The sequence below is a fragment of the Buteo buteo genome, chromosome 11, assembly GCF_964188355.1.
Source record: "Buteo buteo chromosome 11, bButBut1.hap1.1, whole genome shotgun sequence".
NCBI classification, from domain to species: domain Eukaryota; kingdom Metazoa; phylum Chordata; class Aves; order Accipitriformes; family Accipitridae; genus Buteo; species Buteo buteo.
In genome coordinates this window covers 37,761,721-37,780,349 of record NC_134181.1, presented here as the reverse complement: position 1 = coordinate 37,780,349, position 18,629 = coordinate 37,761,721, and the positions used below count along the sequence as shown (strand labels likewise).

General features: G+C 43.0%; 1 protein-coding gene across 1 annotated transcript in view; it reads left to right on the top strand.

Annotated features, from left to right (window-relative positions):
- Window positions 1-4,765: 4,765 nt before the first annotated feature.
- Window positions 4,766-18,629, top strand: part of PPM1F (protein phosphatase, Mg2+/Mn2+ dependent 1F) — a 28,805-nt gene continuing 14,941 nt past the window's right edge. Inside the window, exons 1-2 of the mRNA XM_075041588.1 lie at window positions 4,766-5,088; window positions 15,669-15,799. Of these exons, the coding sequence (XP_074897689.1) occupies window positions 4,913-5,088; window positions 15,669-15,799 (307 nt within the window). The 5' untranslated portion in view covers window positions 4,766-4,912. The remainder of the gene's footprint in view (window positions 5,089-15,668; window positions 15,800-18,629) is intronic.

The window sequence follows — 18,629 nt, the reverse complement described above, 5'->3', positions numbered from 1 at the left end:
GCTGATAGAAAGGAATTGAAATTTCCCTGTTCTGCGATTTCTGCGGCCTTTGTCAGCAATATAAGTGCCAGGAATGTAAGAGCTGATTAAGATCAGTGTTATGGTGCTGTAGTCTTTAGGTGCGGAATTAGACTTGTTTCATCTGACTTTGAATCTTCAAAAATAGTAAATGATTAGTAGCTGTCAGATTTTCAAATTACATCTGCGATAGCAAGAGCGTTACTTCAAATCTGTCACTCTGCTGCGTAAGAGAATAATGCCAAGAGACATACAAAATGGAAATTACAAATGTGAAGGGGAATATCTGCCATGAGCAGTGATTTCCAAATTATGGTCTGTGCAGCCAAGTTGCTATCTTTTAGTCAATGGGCCCCAGTTAAATAAGACCTCCTCCTGCTGCTGGAGGTCAGATAGAATACCCCTGCTCTACTCCTCCTCTGTGTTCACAGAGCTGATCATACCTGATCAAGTACAGTTTGTACTGTCTTTACCCCAAATTGTCATTGCAGTGTTGGTTAGTTTTGTTGTCAAAAGGAGGGTGTCCGCATGGTTTTATATGGAGCTGTATCTAACCGCTGGGTGCCACGTTACAAATTCTAATTGTACAAATATATAATACTCTCTCCTTTCCTTCCATGTGCGCATAGCTGATCATGTCTAGTCATCTGATCAAGTACAGTTTGTATCACCTGTACCCCCAAAACAGCTTCAGCGCTAGTTGTGGTTGGATGGGAGGATGCCATCGCAGTTTTACGTGGTGTAAAGGGTACTGCATTTGAACACAGAATATGCAGAGAGCAACTTGACACGTGATTCACTGGCAACAGAAACGAAAGACAAGTCCCTACAAAAGGTAATGTACAACTCTGCTGTTTTAATTGGCACAGCGTGTGCATTTACTGAACAAGAGAATATAGACAAAACACCACAGCCCCAAGCTTGTTCCTCTGATCAAATGTTTACACAGTTACAGCACAAACATGAACTGTGTTTTAATAGTATTGCTTAAAAGACCCAGCCATAGGTAGAAGTTTCTTTCTGAGGTTCTTGTTTGGTTTTTTCCTAAATATTAAATGTTCTCTCTAGTAAAAACAAACTGTCTTTGCATCTCCCTTAGCCTGGAGTGAGTAGCTTCTTTCCATGTTTTAAAGTTCATCTTGCTGTAGTGTCTCAGAGCCATAGAACTTAGTATAATAGCTTCCAGGGTGCTTGTATTGATTCAGTTGTTCAAGTCCTTTCTCACCTCTGTAGCCTGCTTTGGTACACTAGGATACTGCTCTGAAAAATCCCTTTGTGCTCAGCTAGCTTCGGCTGCTGCGTGTGACATTGGCTGTTGACTGGGATTTCTGTGATAGAGAGAGTGGCCCTGGAAATGTGGGAAACCTGTCATTAGTCATTCTTTGTGGCTTTTGACCTGTGATAGAACACTTTCTCCAAGCATGGCTTTTATTTTGGCCATTTGCAGACAAACTTTTGCTTGTAGAATCTCTTTGCTATATTAGCCCCAGTGGGAATAAAGTGCTGGGAACTTTCTCTCAAGTGCTTAGAATGAGCCATTTACATGTTCTGGCAGATTTTAGTGGCTCCTTTGTAACTACCACAGACGGCAAAGTTCTTTCTGATACAGATGCGAACAGTCATTCAGAACCATCGGTGCCTATGCCAGAGGAATGAAGGCATTGGTTTTGTGCTGTACCAGTGGCCATGGACACTTACTCTGCAGCTGGGCAGTGCAGGGTGGCCACGGCCTGGGAGAAGGCTGCATGATGCAGGAGGTGCCACAGTGGGCTCTCAGTGCTGTGGCCTGGTACACAGGCTGGTGGTGGCAATTGTCTCCAGCGTGGAGTAGAAAGAATGCGGAGGTGATGGGTGCCTTCAGTTTCTACTTAAAACATAGAGGCATGTTCCTGGGATTGCTTTGAAAGGTACAAGAGAGCAAGAAACTTCTTAAAATGATGAAGTCCCTGGAAATGCATCTCTAACATTAAGGTGAGCACTGCATGTCTCATGTCCATGGTTCTTACTGGAAAAAAAAGAATTGCGGCTTATGAAATGAATCTCTTCTACTTTCAGTTTATATTCTGTGGGAAAAGCTCAGGGCAAAGCTTATATTACTTAGGAAGTTACCTTTGAAATACCATCATTCACTCAAGAGAGGAGATTGATTTGGCTTCCATAGCTGCTGAAAGAATAAAAGTGAATTCATCTATATGATATAGCTGTACACTTGTCCCTGATGAGATGGTACCCATGTGCCCTGAGAAACTTGCTTTTTGTCAGCCTGGGGAGAGGGAAGTAGCAGTTGTCCCTAGAAAGTTGGTGCCAAAAGATAGACATAGTGCAGCACTCAGGAGTAGGAAGAGTATCAAAATACAGATTTTTGATCTGATACTTATTTTTCTGTGGAAGGAAAAAAGGGATTAGATCTCTGGTAGGAGCAGGGAAAGAATATAGTACCTCTGTCTGAAAGTGATCAGTGGCCATTTTGGGGTTAGTAATACTGAAGGGGTGATTTCATTTCATATCTAGAGTTGCTCTCTCCTAAATCATTTGACTATTTTAAAACAATTTTTGTTCTTGGAACTGCCAGTAGGGAGTGATCATAGCAGGGATGTTGCAGGATACAGGCTGCTATAGTTTAGTGTGGAAATAACAAAGGGAAGAGCTGGGATATGAATCTCCTTAACTTTAATGGTTTAGAATTGTCTAAAAACCTCAGCAAGTCTCTGCTGAACACAGTTAACTTTGTGCCCAATGCATCAATCTGTCATGAACCCTAAACTTGTATCTAGGTTCAGCAAGAGTTTAGATCACTCAGATCCTTCACAAAACTGAGCATCCAACCACTGAATTAAAAGCCTACTGAAAACAGTGTAATAGTGGCCCTCTCTTTTTAATAGACAGTTCATTTTTATGGGATACTAAGCAAGTTTTGAAAGCACTAACTGTGTTTCCCCTTTCTTTTCAGAAAGGGTTTAAAGAAGTGTGAAGTATATTGTGTTTGCTAGGTTTTTCAGTAGAATGGGGATGGAACATAAGCTAATGCTCTGAAATAGAGATGTCTGAGAAGGAGAAAACAAGAAATCAAGGTACTGCAAATGCTTGCAACAATATTTCACTAGTGCTTCTGGGTAATGTGTTCTCTGTCCTGGCTTTGCAGCATCTGATATTTTATTCCTTTTTTCTCTAAAAATGTTCTATTATTTCCAGTTACCCCTGGACGTTATTATAATGTAAGGACAGAATCCTTATCACTCTCTTGATACCTGAAGTAAAAAGGTATCTCTAGCTGTGCATGCTGGCAGCTGCTGCTGTTTGGAAAATAAGACGTGTCACCTGTTCATGTCTAGGTGTTTGAATATTGAGGAGGAGATGGGGAATACAAATAGCATTAAAGACATTGTCATTGCAGGGGAAAGAGTTTTGAGGTTTGGGTTTTGGTGGGGTTTTTTTTCCCAAAACTGAATATTCAGGTTAATGTCTTGATAAAACTTATTTGTTTAATACTTCCCAAATGAAAGGCCCATGTTTTATGGTATTAAAAATCAGAAAGCCAGTAGGCAAACTAATAAACTAGAGTCCTGTTTTTGGGAAAGACTTTTGCTGTTTCTTGGTTGGATGAGGTAAATGAATGGCATTGTGCTTTGGTACCACACTTAAGTGAAGTAAAGCTGTTACACAGCTCTGTGTGAGGCAAGAAGGAAAGGTATTTTAGTTGATATGCTGTAAATACCCAAAAGGGCCCAAAAGATCTAGGAGCGAAGTCAATGCAAGTATTCTAGATGCCTATGGCCTACTAACCTCACAGGGGGGTTTGATACCGTGTTATTTTTGTGAGTCTAGGATTCAGGATTTTCCTTCACTCTTTTCTTGGAAGATTTCAGCTTGGGACAAAGGTAATTCCATCTAGTTTGCTGACGCTATCCCTTTTCTAAGCCAGAGGTGCTCTTAAATGAGCAAGAAAAGGTTATAGGTGATTGGTGGACGTAATTAACTGCAGCATTTGAGAAACAGGTCAACATGCTATTGTTCTCTTCAAAATCACTATACCTTTAGCTAAGTCCATTGGAGCGACAGCATCTCTTATTTTTGCCTGTGATAAGGTTTTGAAAGCTAGTATTGGTGTTTGGCAATGAATTATGCACAGCAAAAACCCTGTCATGGCTACAAAATCACGTCTTCTGAATCCTTTTTTATGGGTGTTTCAGTGAGAATAGAAACAAAAAGGGAGTGTGAGGAACAAGACTGGGGGGGGATTTGTCTCAGTGAGTGAGTTTGGGTGAACTTGTAGCCTGTGCACCCTTCCCAGCTGCACGTATGTCTGTCTGTGACTGGTCAGGGCGTGTATTTCTTTGCAATCTGATGTCGAGTAAGTTTGTACTCTAGGACGGAAAACTGTCCCGCTGGGTTAAGTGTCGAGCACCAGGAGAGCTCAGTGGAAAGCTGTCACTTGCAAATATGTTTCTGTGCCGAACACTCCCGTTTCAGCCCTTCTCCGATTGCAGAGGGTGGGGGGAAGGAGGGCAACAGCAGCTTCCCTCGGGAGAGAACGGCCGTGTCCCGTCCCGACCCCGTTCCCCCCGCGGTGGGTCTCCGGGCTCCGTTCCCCCACCGGGACGCCCCCGGTGCCGGGGAGGTGGCCCCGCCCCCTCCGTCCGGCCACGTGGCCGCCCCGCCCCCCGCATTCCAGACATTGTTGCTGGCCCCGCCCCCGTCCCGGAGACCACACCCCCGCCGCCTGTCCCCGCCCCTGCGCCTCGCTTAAAGGAGCCGTCACCGCGCCCTCTTCCCCTCGCTTTCCCCTCCCCGGCCTGCCCCCTCACCGCCCGTCCCCGCCGGCGCCTGGCCCGCTCCCGGCGAGGCGAGGCGGCGGCGGCGGCGGCCGGGCAGCGCGCCTCAGCGCGGCGCCGCCATGGCGCTGGAAGTGGAGGCGTCCGGGGCTCCCCTGAGCTCTTTCCTGAGGGACTTCCCGTCTCCGCTGGGCCCGGGGGAGCCGCTGCCGTGGAGCTCCGCGGGGAGCAGCGCCCTGAGCAAGGCCGAGGTGCCGGGAGCGCTGGCCGAGCGGGCGAGGAGCCTGCTGGGCGGCAGGTGAGAGCCCGGCGGCGGGGGCGGGCGGGCGGGGGGGGAGCTGCCGCCGGCCTCCCCTCAGGGGCGGCGCCGCGCGCTGACAGTTGGCGGGCGCGCGGGGGGGGGAGGGGGGGAGGGGCGGCGCGGGGCCGCTGAGGGGAGCGGGGCTGCCCGCCCTTCCCGCGCGCGGCCCGGCAGCGCCCGTGAGGGGCTGGAGCAGGTGCAGGCGGCGGGAGGCGCTTCCTCCTGAGGAGATTTCCCAGCCGTCCCGACCGTGCCGTCCTGCTGCCTCGCTTTTTTTTTTTTTTTTTTTTCTTTTACCCCCTTATTTCCCCCTTCTTAATCGTTTCTGTGAATATTCTCCTGAATGCTGAGCTCTTAACAGCGTGCTTCTGTCACGGGCCTCCGGCCGGGACCTGTGCCTCTGTAGTAATGTTTGTGTGCTCTCAAAAATACTTCTCTCCCATTCCTGGTGCATGAGAGATTAAATTACAATCCTGCAATTAGCGTGATAGGGCGATTCTTGTGGTAAAGCGCCAATACTTTGAATTCAAGTCCCTAAGGGCACCTGTGTGTGGATCTACTTGAAAGTCTGGAGAGAGAGAGAAGGAGGGAGGGAGGGAGAGAGGGAGTCAGTGAGCTGCAACCTGCCTTGCAGGGCTGTCAGGCGTAAGCAGCAAGCCAGCTAGGAAAGTATTCCCAGCCCTCTTGAATCGTCCTGCTGAGTAGGACATGCATGCATGGGTTTCTCAAGTTGATTTTCTTCTCAGTGCTCGAAGAGCATAGTCACACCACCACTGGAAAACACAGCTCTTTTTTCAGTGATGCTTCTGTCACCCCCTGATTTCGGGAGAGATGTCTTACAAGCTTCATCCTTATCAGTTTAGACTGTCTCTTTAACACTGCTAAGAATTTGGATGCGACTTACTTCTTTTGGCAAGTTAGTGCCTCACCAAGAACAATTTGCCTTGCTCTAGCCTCTTGTCTCCTGATAACTTTTCTCTCTTCGTGCCTGTTTCCTAAAGCACTCTAGCGGTAGGGTCTGCGTGTTCTAGGTTTCACAAAGTTCCTACCATGGGCTGCTTCATTAACATGTTTGTTAAGAGTCAAGAACAGGGATTATAGATGGTCTAAAAGAATCAAAGCGGAGAGCTGACTTTGTGCTGTGATACTGGGGATAACAAGTGAAGACAGGGAGTTAAGGGAGACTGGTTCTATTTAGGTATATGCCGAACGTTACCTGGTTGCTAGAGGAATTTGATAAAGAGATAGAAAACAGGGTTTGAATTACTTGCGTCTCTAGCTACCATCTGGTGAGTTTATGAACACTGAATAGGTTTTGTTGTTGTTGTCGAAAGTGTATAGGTGATTTTTAGGTACTTAAATTGCCTTAATCAAGTTGCTTCTGTGCTTTATATTACAGAGATGCTCCTGGATGTCACATCATTCAGTTAAATGGTGTGTCTAAACCGAAGGGTGAGAAATGCATGCAAAAAAAATTAGGTTTTTAGGCTGTAGTTGAAAAAGACCCAGATGATCATTGCATTACTTAGTTGTGCTTTGACTAAATTGCTCTTGAACAAAACACAGCTGTTGCATTCCTAAATGAGATTACAAATTCATCGAGTGCACTGAATCTTTGAACTCTGGAGCAAGAATGGTTCTGGATGAGCGCTTTAAAGAACAGAGTAATGCTAGTCTTGAACAAATACTTATCACATGGCAACCCAACTGCCATGTGGGCCAGGCTAATGTTTTCTAAAATTGCTTTAGAGAGGAAGGTATGAAGCTGTAGAGATACGGGATAGGTTCTTCAAACTGTAGTGATTTTTAAAACAATATTTTTGAGTCACATATCTGCTAACACTCTCTTGTTCTCTAGTGGGCATATTAACAAGTGGAAGCAGAAGAAGAGTGCTGCTTTTGCAATGCTTTCATCTCACCTGTCACTTCTGGTGTTTACACAGAAAGGAGCCTGCCCTGTCAGAAGCTGCATTTTTCACATACCTGCCCTGCAGCCAGTTCTGATTAGACAACCTGCTCTGTGGAGCTTCTTAAGTCCCAAGCTGGCAAAAAAAAAAAAAAAAAAAAAAAAGGCAGGGGAAAGATAGCTAAAGAAAACAAAGCAGATTAAATATGCAGTAATCTACTTATTTATCCTTCTTTTCACAAAATGTACTTGGAAAACAGAAGTACATAAGGAAAGTGTTTTTATGAATTCTTGTGGCTGCCTGCAGGCAAAACAGTGAAGCTGCCCTCTGTGTGAAACTGTGCTTGGGTGTAGTGTAGCATACCTAAAGTGTCAAATGTAGAGATCCCAGCAGACGTACAGCTCAGTTTTGGACTCCTATGACAAAAAGAAACCTCATCTTGCAATTGCAAAAAGGCTGCAGTTTCCTGTTGGGTAGGCTGAGTTCTTGCATGTGGAAGAAAAGACTGGTAAAAAACAAGACAGGAATCTAATATTTTGAAAGTGTAGGCCCTCTTATCATAATCTATGTAATTAAGGACCAAAACTAAAGTCTCTGGTTATGTGAGAAATTGCCAGACATTAGGCTTTTTTTCCCACATTCCCAGGTTTGCTACTGCAGAACAACTCCAAATGCAGTTTTGAAGGTTAAATAAACTTTTCAGTTGATCTGAATCCCACAATTCCTCAATAAAATAGATGAGGCAATGTAAGGAAACAGGAGAAGGAAGGATGCTAAAGGTTTTAAGAAAAGGAAAAATAAGGGGAGGGGATGACACTTACAAGACATCGAAATGTTTGTGTAAAAGTTGCTAAAGATGCAGAAGTGATGCCAGATCAGGAAGCAAGTTCGCGAGAGGTCACTGTAGCTTAGATCCAGTGATGTGCTGTTGCAGGCTATCACGGCAGCATCTGTAACATGCAGGTGGCAGCTCAGTGGAAAATATGCACGTTCAAATATTACAGTGTCAATATAACCAGGTTTAACACTATGAAGATGTTATCGGGTGTACCTTGCTGACTTCTGGCATTGATGCTTGTTCTGTATTTCCTCAATTTGAGACTTCTCTAACACTCCAGTGTCAAAGAATGTATTTCACATGATGATTAGTAATGATGAAGGGTTTCTCTATAGATCAAAGTGTTATTGGGAATCAAGTTTGGCACACAGTTCTGCAGTTCTGCTTCTTATTTCTGCGTTGTCAGATACTTCATTCACACCCACACAGATGTGTGGGTCATGCCTTGAGGGGCCCAAGCCAATAAAGGTCCAGCAATATCCTTGGCTCATGAGACAACATATGGTGATGTTTAGCTTGTCCTTCCAGTTGCTTGGAGGCATAAACCTTTGTGTCTTTGCAAGGAGAAACTTTCTTCCTCCGCCACCGATCAGGATTGCTGTCGAGAAGAGAATGGGGTAAGGAATAACATTTGTTAGGCCCAATGAGGAGTTTCTGAATGCTATTGCTTCTCTAAGGCTACACACATCTCTTACATGGAAGCAGTTGGATTTCTCAGGCTAAACCCCTTAAATGTCTTTACTAATCTAAAATGAATTATTTTAACAATCTTCTGCAAATGCAGCTAGCATAGCCAAACGCTAGCCAAGACAGCCAACCACTTTCACTTCCTGGCAGGACTTGTGCTTAAGTCGCTAATCCAGTGAAGCTTTGCAGATGTTTCAAGTTTGAATAATTCATTTAAATCAATGGAACTGCCTGCCTTGTATGGAGCTAAATACATACATAAAATTCTGAAGAATTGGGGCAGGTTTAAGTAATCTTGTTTTGCAGAATTTTAATTAACATACACTTTTGGGTAAGAACTATGTGTTCTGGCCATCTTTGGAAATGGGTCAATGTGAATGAAGAGCCCATTAGTTACTTCCAAAACTTTAGAAGATAACTTGAAATTTTACTAACTTGTACTGAAACAGAACATGAGATGAAATCAGACCCGCAAATACAGAAATTTCTCCTTTCCCTTGATAGGAGCTGAAACTTGTATGACCATCCTGTGACATAGCTAAAGAACAATGTGAAATTCCAGCAGCCTTCCTGTTTGAGGAGGCTTTACTACAATAATAGTTGTGAGACTTTGGCTTCCTGTTCTGCCCCCTCCCAAACGATTCACTGTGTTTCATCTCTCGGTTGCCTCAGCATCCTGTTTTGTGTCTTTGTGTTTTACACTGTAGTGCTTAGAGCCAAGGTGTGGCTCTGGCATCTTTATTTTCAGCATTTCCCTGCTTTTAGAATAGTTAATTCAGCAATTCTTATATTTTTATGTTTTTATGTGTTGTAAGCAGGAAGAGGAGAAAAAAAAAACCCTTATCTTGCCTCTGGTTTACCCAATCTCTTCTTAAAACTCCCTTTAGTCCCTTCCTCTGAAAGCTACTAATACCCTGTCTACTGTGACCTCTGCTTTTAATAAATCCCCTAAAACTTACTTCCTTGTTCCTAATTTGTACTATTTAGTGTATGTTATTGTAATGCATTAATACTTCCCATTGCTAGGAACATGTTTACAGCATCAGTGATCTATTCACTTCAGACAAGAAAGTGAATTTCCTGTGTGATTGCCTGCAAACAAACTTTCTAGTTTTCATGGGACCAGTTGCGCTTGGTAGCAAAAGCAAGCATGGGCTTAGCAGAAACAGCCTACTCTTTTCAGGAGTTTCTCACTGTTATATGATTAATAGTGTTAGAATTGGAAGTCTTGATAAAGTTAATGCGCAAGAGGTATGTGGCACTTCTGCTGTTTACTAGTTAATTTAGCAAATGGTTAACAAACCAGCTCTGGTAATTTTGGGTGGTGGTCAAAACTAGCTGCTTTTCCATTGTGCACGGTTTGCCCACTGCTGCTTCTGAAGCTGATGGCAGGACGATACACAGCTTGAGAGAAATGATGTGCAGCTCACACTGTACGTGTGTCTGGTTAATAAAGTTTTTGGCAGTTCTGACCTGCCTCCTACGGTATATAGAGGCTGGACAAGCTGTTAATTTTGTGATCAGTAAATTGCTTTTCAGAATGCGTTTCGTAATTTAAAACCCCCAGGGAGTTTTCCCTGTTACAAGATACTCTCAATAGTAATTTTGGGAAAGAATCACTTTGCCTTTAAAAAGGAAGTGTATGTATGGGGATGCCTGCAATACAAGAGAGAAAACACTTGATGAAATGCTGAAAAAAAGATCAAATCTATAACGATGAGGAAACTTTTAGGTCTGGCTTGCTAGTGTTTAAATCAGTTTCTTTGTTTCTGCTTGGAAAACTGAAATTGTCTTTCCCTAGAACTTGCATATTTTGCTCTCAATCTGTGTGAAACACCCATTCCGTTGCTGTTTGAATTGGGCATCAAGATAAGAAATACTCAGTTTTGCAAACAACACGTTTAGGGCTTAATTGAAAAGTGGCTTTTGTGGAATTAAGCCTCTCCTGTTCTGCTGTGTGCTTTTTCTTCCTGCTGAGAATGAAATGGAAGTAGCTGGTGACTGTCCATTGCACATTTTCTGTAAAAAACTGATGATGACTGAAGGGCCTAAATAGATGGATTCTGGATTCTAAAGCTGCTGCTTCTTCTGATAGTTTCAGAAGAAAATGTGCAAAAAACTGCTTCATGTAATGATGGAAATGTAAAAGATTGAAATTCTCTGTGTGGCATTGTTTATATCTTTGTTTTGATTCCATCTTGTTCATCTACTGTAAAGACCTGATGTCATTAACAAAAGAAACAACTTCCTATGCATTGTAGGATGTCAGGTGTTCTCTCCTCAATGGGTATACATTTGTACTTTTCTGGTCACCGTCACCCTGGGAACTCTGGGTGCTGCTGTAATAAGTACTAATGCTTAGAGCCACTTGAGTGGAAGCATTCTGTAGTTGATTATAAGAATAAAAAGGGGGGAGGGAAATAAAAGTAGCAGATTGGGGAGAAAATACTGAATACAAGCAGCTTTTGTTTATGAGGAAACTTGTGACCTGCTATTATTTTGGCAGTATGAGAGGATCTTTCACTTACTAGAGAACTGCTAGCATTTGCAGATCTGCAGTAAAAACACTTTGCTGATATAGCTGTAACGTGCTAGAAACACACACTGAGTCCACAGTGACAAACTTTGCTTTACTGGCAAAGCTGTCCTGTATGTGATCTTCTGGTGTTACAGAGCACAAACACTCTTCCCTCTGATATAAGTCAGCTGCAGCTGAGTTATGCTAGAAGCTTTTGCTAGCAGATATAGCACTTCTTCATTCCCCAACATAAGCATATATATATATATATATGCACACTCTGAAAGGAAAAGAGGATTGTACAGTGGTGCTCTGGCCTGCAATACCACTGCTGCCTTGTTGCCGTCACTTTGGTAATAATACCTAATAAGAACATCATGTAAACTTTTTTTAATTTGAAAGGTGGCAAATAATCAACAACTTAGCAAATACAGTTAGTAATCTCCTGTGCTTCTCTTTATACAAACAGAGATTTCCTGACAGTACTGTGGGAGAATGTGTGTGTTTGGGGCTGGGGGATGTGAATTATTTTCCTTCCAAAAAAAGTAAAAAATTCAGAAGGCTTTGTGTAAACACTGGGTGTTTGGTATGTCCTAGTGAAGCTTTGTACCACTCTCCACCAGGTTGCACAGAGCTTGCTTCTCTCTGCTCAGAGTGCCTAAGAGCAGCTGTTCGGAGTCTGCCATCTGCTGCACTACTCGGCTTTCTCAAAGCTGCTGTAAGCTGTGGGCATAGAGCACAACAGAAAGTCTGTCATCTGTTTTCAAGCCTTTGAAAAAAGTGTAGTCATAGTTGAGGCTCTGAACAAGATGTGGTGACCTGACCTTTGATGCTCTGGATGCTTCCCCCATGCCCACAAAGCTGTTTACTAGAGATTTCTGAATATACCCTCTTATATTTGAGGGGAAGAAGAGGAGGAGGCATCTTTGAACTGGTGACTTGTTTGCAACGCTCACTGCAAGTGTACTGGGGATTTAATGACCCAAATGAAATCAAATAAGAAGTGATCTTACTAGGGTTTCTGCTTCTTGAAGGAACATAAATGAATACACTGTGGCTGTGATGGCATGACAGCTGGTTTTTTAAAGTGAAAGAGAACTAAATTGTATCGCGGAAGAGAAACAAGGTGAACAAGAAGAGAATTAAGTTCTGTTCTGTAACTCAGGCCAAATCTAAAGTATGCAAAATATCATAATTGCTTTCTATTTCTGTCTGTAACTTTATTTTGGCCCACAGGTATGTATATCAACACAAGCTTTGCATAGCTCCTTTTAACAATACTGTATGTGTCCAGTAGTCCAGAATCTTTCAAGGGGGAGGATGGCATATAAATTTAAGTGTGTTCTTTATCAGCATAAGTATTGCTTTACTCTTAACTTACCACTTTTCTCTAATACTCAAGTTTTTAAAATGAGGCTTATATTTTACCATGAAGTGGCTGGGTGATATGAGCTCCGTGCTCCAGCCACTGGTGATCCGACTTTAGCTGGTGGAGAAACTACAATGCCTCATCTGCACTGTTACAACATGCATTAATTCTTTTTAAATATTTTTTTATTGTGGTCAAAACACACCCTTTTTGTTAGTAAAGAAATAGCCTGTGGCAAAGAAATTCTGTGTCTGTTTACTACTAGCCTGTATACGCTGAGGCTAGGTAATTAGTGTTGCATGTGTCATAGAAACGGGGCTGACACGTTTCTTCTAAAGGTCTTTAAGAGAAGGTAACATCCTTTCCATGTAGCACACCCCACCAGCTTCCCTCTTCTTTCCAACACAGTTGTTTTCCCACTTAGGAAACAGCTACAGTAATTCTTCTGATTCATGAAGATTAAATTATGCTTGGTTCAGCCTGTCAGCAGGGTGTCTTGGGCTTCTTTGAAAGGAAGATTTTAACAAAAAGTGACATTCTTCTTTGCTTACAGAAAAGGTTTGAAGTCTGTTACGGTAACTGCAGTGGGCTTCTAGTTTTACACTGGTTGCCATAGGTACTGTGTCTGCTTCCAGATACTCTCTAGCCAAGTGAGACCTTGTAGCTCTCAACTAAAGAAGCAGTTCTTACTCTTCTTTAATTATATGTTTTGTTAACTCTTGAAGTCCCTGATTTAGAGGATGAAATTAGAACCGGTAGATGTTGAAACTGAATGGAAGATACCATTGCCTTGGAGCTCCATTTACGTGAGCTTGAGTAAAAAACAGGCTTACCAATATGGTAGTACTAGTATTAAGAGTTCATAAAGTAACTGACAAATATGTTCTGTTCGGAACTGAGGCTGAATGAACTAAATAGGTAGGGTCATTTTGGGGGCTTTTATCTTTTGTCAACATGTCAGAATCAACTGCTCAACATTGTTGTTGCTGACTGCATAACAAATAAAATCCCAATGAACAACCATTTTCTCTGTATAGATTTGCAAAACTGTGGAGCAGGAGGAAATACATAGGAAGCAAAGCAAAGCTGAATGAAGCGTATCAGTACTGAGGAATCTCTGAATTTCCTTTTTAGGAACTGGGTGGTGACTGGAAAAAGTTGAAGGATGTGACATAATAACTCGTAAACCTCTTTGTTACAGGCATCCTGTAAGCAGAGGTTTATACAGGACTTGTGAATTATAGCACTTAGCTTTTGTTTAAGCTTCTTTTTCTGGACCCAGTTCAGCAAGTCAGGCCTCTGCAAAGCAGAAGTCTACGAAGTTTAAAATCAAAGTGTTAAGCCCTCTTCTGATGCCAAGCTGGAAACCCAGGCTAGATTTGAATTTTTCCTCCAGCATAGCAAAGAAATTCTGAAGATGACTGAAGCTGTGGCTATCACTGCATTTAAATGCATAGCTCTTTCACTTAATATTTTGTCTCTGTTCTTGGAGCTGAAACCTACTTTAACTAAAGCTTCTGACTTGCAGCAGCATCAGCTACATATCTGACATAGTGTGGCTTGTATTTTTATATTGCTTTCTTTTCCACCTGTACAAACAAAAACAGGAAGCAGGATTTTTTTGAGGGTTTTGCCATATCTGTTTCAGATGTATTTCTTGCCTGACCTTTTAAAAGGCTGTCTGTTAGTGTCAGAGTGATTATAAGCAGGCACTGTTACTTTTAACTTGGGTAGGAAAGGAACTAACTCCCCTAAACATATTAGCCTTAGAAAAGAAATAAAAAGCCAATTTCTGGCTTCCCTTGATGTGATATGACTGCAGCTAGCACTGAAAGGACTGCAAACATGTTGCCATCTATTTGAAGTACCAAAATGACTCATTAAAGTAGGCCATCACTGCTACAGAATGCGTAGCATAAAACACGCTTCTGTTAGCAGCCTGCTGACTACACAATGCTTTCTGTTTGCTGCCACAGGAGGTACTCGTACATGGCTGTGAGGATATGACAAGGCCTCTCTTTCAGAAACACAATGGCAAAATGCATTTCAGCTTGTTGTTGCTGGGATCTGAAACCTCACGGTTTTCCCCTCCCTGCTCTTCTGTTCGCACAAAACCAGTCATCTCTGCTGAACATCTGCAGAGACTAGTTGCTTCCACCATTTCTTACTCCGTAGCCAACCAGTTTTATTCAGGACTTTCTAAATGTTTCTTGGCAAAACAAAGTCTTGTCCTTGACTTACTGCAGGTGCCTTAATGTGCTACTTGCTTTGCTTGTATAATTTGATACTTTGTGGGTATCAAACACTCCATGAACAATGGATAAAATGCTTTTTATGGACGTCCACGCTTATTCTTCATTGTGCTCATAGAAAATGTCAGGAATGTGTGTTATGTACTGTAATTATTAGTGCCTGCCATGGGAATATAGTGAATATAAAAGAGTTATTTTCTAGTAGCCCCATTTTAATGTTGGATGGGGCTTATTTGTTTACAGATTCAAAAGCATTATAGCAAGTGTGTGCTTCCTATCAAGAATGCAGCTTGCATAAAATGTTGAGTGAAAAGGAGAGGGTGTGTAGATTGTGTAGCATTATTGTCTTCTGGACGCTTACCTAAAAGCTTCAGCTGAATCACAAGTCTTGGAGTCTTTTCTTATCCCAGTCCCCAGTGCCAACTCTTTGCACCTTCTTCCTGGGTGATTTCTTTGGGGAACTTCCAGTCAGGAGAAACTGAGTGTTAAAGGTCTGTAGGTTAGTACTGAGCATGACTTTCTTTGAGGAGGGAAGGGAACTGGACTCTTAAGTAACCTTTTTGGAGATTTGCATGTACCACAATGTAGAGATCCTGTCTGTGGAGAGACGGTTGACTGTGAGCAAGAAATGTTGTGTAGTGAGTAGAAACAAAATGTTTGTGTTCAGAGGCTAGAACTGAAGGTAGCAGTTCCCATCTGAGAGCTCGAGAAAAGGAGGTACCATCTGCGACTGGAGTGTGAGGCAACAGTTTGAAAACATGATTCATATGCTTCTTCCTCTTTGCATTCTCGAGAAAGCAGTTGTCCAACTGAAGATCTTACTAAAGATTTGTATGAATAAATATTGAACATACGGTTTCCTCTACTAGTTTACTAATGAAATTGGAATTATTGATTGTGTGTAATGCTTTCTAATTCTGAGGTCACCAGCCATAAACAGTGAGGTTGTAGCTCAATTTAAACTAATGCAGTCTATTTTGCTTTCCCTTCCTTTTCTTACCAGCAGAGGTGTTTCACCACTTCTTGCAGCATCGTTGATCCATGCTGCAGTTGATGAAGTCCTCCAAACAGATTTGACTGAATTTAAGCAGCAAAGTGTGGAAACAGAGGGAGAAGGAGATGAGGAAAGGTTCACCTGTAAGTATACTTTTTTCCTTCTGTGGTTTTCCCAGAGGCTGTCTGTTGGAAGACTTCAGTGTTTTGAAATGTTTCCCAGAATATTTGGTTAGGCTGTCTGGCAAGCAGCAGTGAACAGAACTTTATTTGCTCCTGCTGGGTATCTGTGGGATGAAAGGTAGCTATGCTAGTTTTGTGGGCAAGATGCAAACGTGTCTGGAGCCCTGGACTGATCGTGTGGGTTGGTTTTCTGGAAAGGGAAGAGAGTTTCTCTTCCCAAAAAGAATTAGTGACTGTATCCACTGTGCTTGCTGAACTGAACTAGTTAAGAACTTTTCCTCACTGGATAATTTCACTTAAATTGGACTGGTTCAGTTCCTATCTTAAGTTGATAACCTCTTACATTTTTGAAGTGCCCTTTTCTCTTTGGTAGACTGAGCTTAACTAATTACTCCTATGTTTTGTTATTGACATCATCACAGTTGCTATTATGCAGCCACACTGACACCTTAAATTCATCCATATAATCCATCTTGCTTTTGTCTGTTCTTGGGAACCAGATTTTGAGACCTGTGGCCCCTCCATTACCTGAACATCTTGAAACTCTAGATCTTCCTCTTGGCAAGTTTCTCAATAGTCTCTATTGATTATTTCTTTGCTTCCCACCCTCCGCTATAAAGATGGGATGCTGAGGGATGAAGAACCTGTGTGCGTCTTCTGTCTGATGCCTGCATTTTCTCCTGAGTGAATTGGAGAGAGAACAGACCTTGGTGACTGAGTACTGGGTTTGTGCCTTGTGTAACAGATGGTCCTATTGCATTTACATGTTGAAGTGTTTAACATTAGACTTCACCAAACCTTCAGTCCCAGTGCCAAGAATTTAAGTGGAGCAGGATGCAGGCAGAGTCAAAGATAAAAACGGAGGAGAGATGTCTTAGGCAAACTAGTCTATCCTGTAAGGGGAAATACTCACCCTGCCATTTCCCTGGGATGACTTGAAAGGTGGTTCAGCGTGCCCCAGAGGACACGTCTCCAAATAGGGCTCTGGTAATGGCCAGGATATGACTCTTCCCACAAGCCTATTTCAGTATTCACCTACAAGTCTGAAACGGCAGCAGGGGGAACACATTTAATTAAGTCTTGCTGCACCCTGAATATTTCATCCCTTGCCTTAACGTTTGTAGCCTTCGTATGGCTGGAGAGATCTAGCAAGTTTCCAGCACTTTGCATGGCAAGAGTCGGCTTTGTATCAGCTTGGCTGGGGTCTAAACACCGTGCCCTGGCCCTTCTCCCCCGGCGCAGGGAGGAATGATTCCGCCTCCAGGGGGAACGTGAGGGCGGCGTGCGGGACACCGGCACAGCCGCCTCCACGGCGGGGGCGGGGCCGGGGCGGGGCCGGGGGGACGGATCGCGCCCTCTGCCGCCCCCCGGCGGAGCTGCGGCTGGGCCTGGGGTTCCCCACACCTCCGTATAGAACCAGCTTGCGAGGGATGTCCCGCAGGCCCGCGGAGGTTCTCGCGGGTGCTTCTTCCAGTGCAGTCTCCCCAGAGCGCCCTGTTTCTGCACTCCATGTTCTGTTGTGTCTGTTGGTCTGTGAGCGGTCACACGGACTTCACTGCAGCTAACCTAACCTGGAGCAGGACTCCGCCTGAGACGAGGAGCTGGCAAATAGGAGTTTTGTGTGACTAGATCACTGCAATTATAAGATAGAGAAGTACAGGCAGCAGTGCTAGAGCATGGCTTTGTGCAGGGGAAGCTGAAGGAGATCAAGGTACTGATCTGCCATTACTAGAAACTCCCTATTATGTTTGCAGCAATGACTGTCAGGCATGTGGTAAGATCTCCCATTGTCAAAAGTGGTATAAAAGCATCTCCATTGTCTCCCTTACAGCAGAGAGAATTGTATCTTACAGTGTTGTGATTTTGTGCTCCAGGAGTGTATATTTGCTATCGCTCAACCTTTGCAGGAGAATGAGGAACAGCATATTGTAACCTACGTATGATAATTACGTAGGTTTTCAGCACAAATATTTCACAAAGCAGTTGGAAACTGGTCATCTAAGCATCTTGAAGCCACTCTGCTGGGGACTCTTCATTGACTCCCATATAATTATCTTCAAGGTGAACTGTAGCAGTTATACAGGATGTGAACTGCTGTGTATTTGTGAGCCTAGAATTGTAATTCCTAGTTCTAGGTCTTATGAAAATCTTGGGCCCACAGACCTTCAGTTAGTGAACCTCATCTGAATGGCTGAGAAATTATAATATTTAGAAACAGTGAGTAATGAAGAGCTTGATAGGACAGGGACATTTTCTTGGTCATAAGCATCTAATGTCTCTGGAATCCTGTATGGTTACATTATACTGGTGACACTTGTACAATAATTCATGCTGCTGTTTTACTCTAAAGGCCATAAAGATACAGGATTGGAGTCTACTTTTAAGATAGCACAGGCAAAGTCACAAAATCCTTGCATGAGTTCCATCTTCAACTAGTTCAGGTTCTCTCTCGGTACTCCTTGTTAACAAATGCCCCAGAACCATCCCTGTTCTCATGGTTGAAACCATCTTTAATCTCTGTGTTATAGATTCCTGTCTATTTTATCTTTGTTCATTCTTCTGTCACCATTGTCATTTAGATCAAATCGCTATTTACCATTCCCCTATCAAACTTTATGGAAATCTGCTTACTATTCAGGTACTTGTATTGCCTAACCTCAGCCAGAAATAGCTACTTTAAATGCATTAGTTTCTCTGCATGTTTGGACTGTATTTGTTTTCCCTATCTTGTAATTGCTATTGCATCACTTTAACTATACAACTAGGAAGGAAGATGTTCCTTGTGCTACAG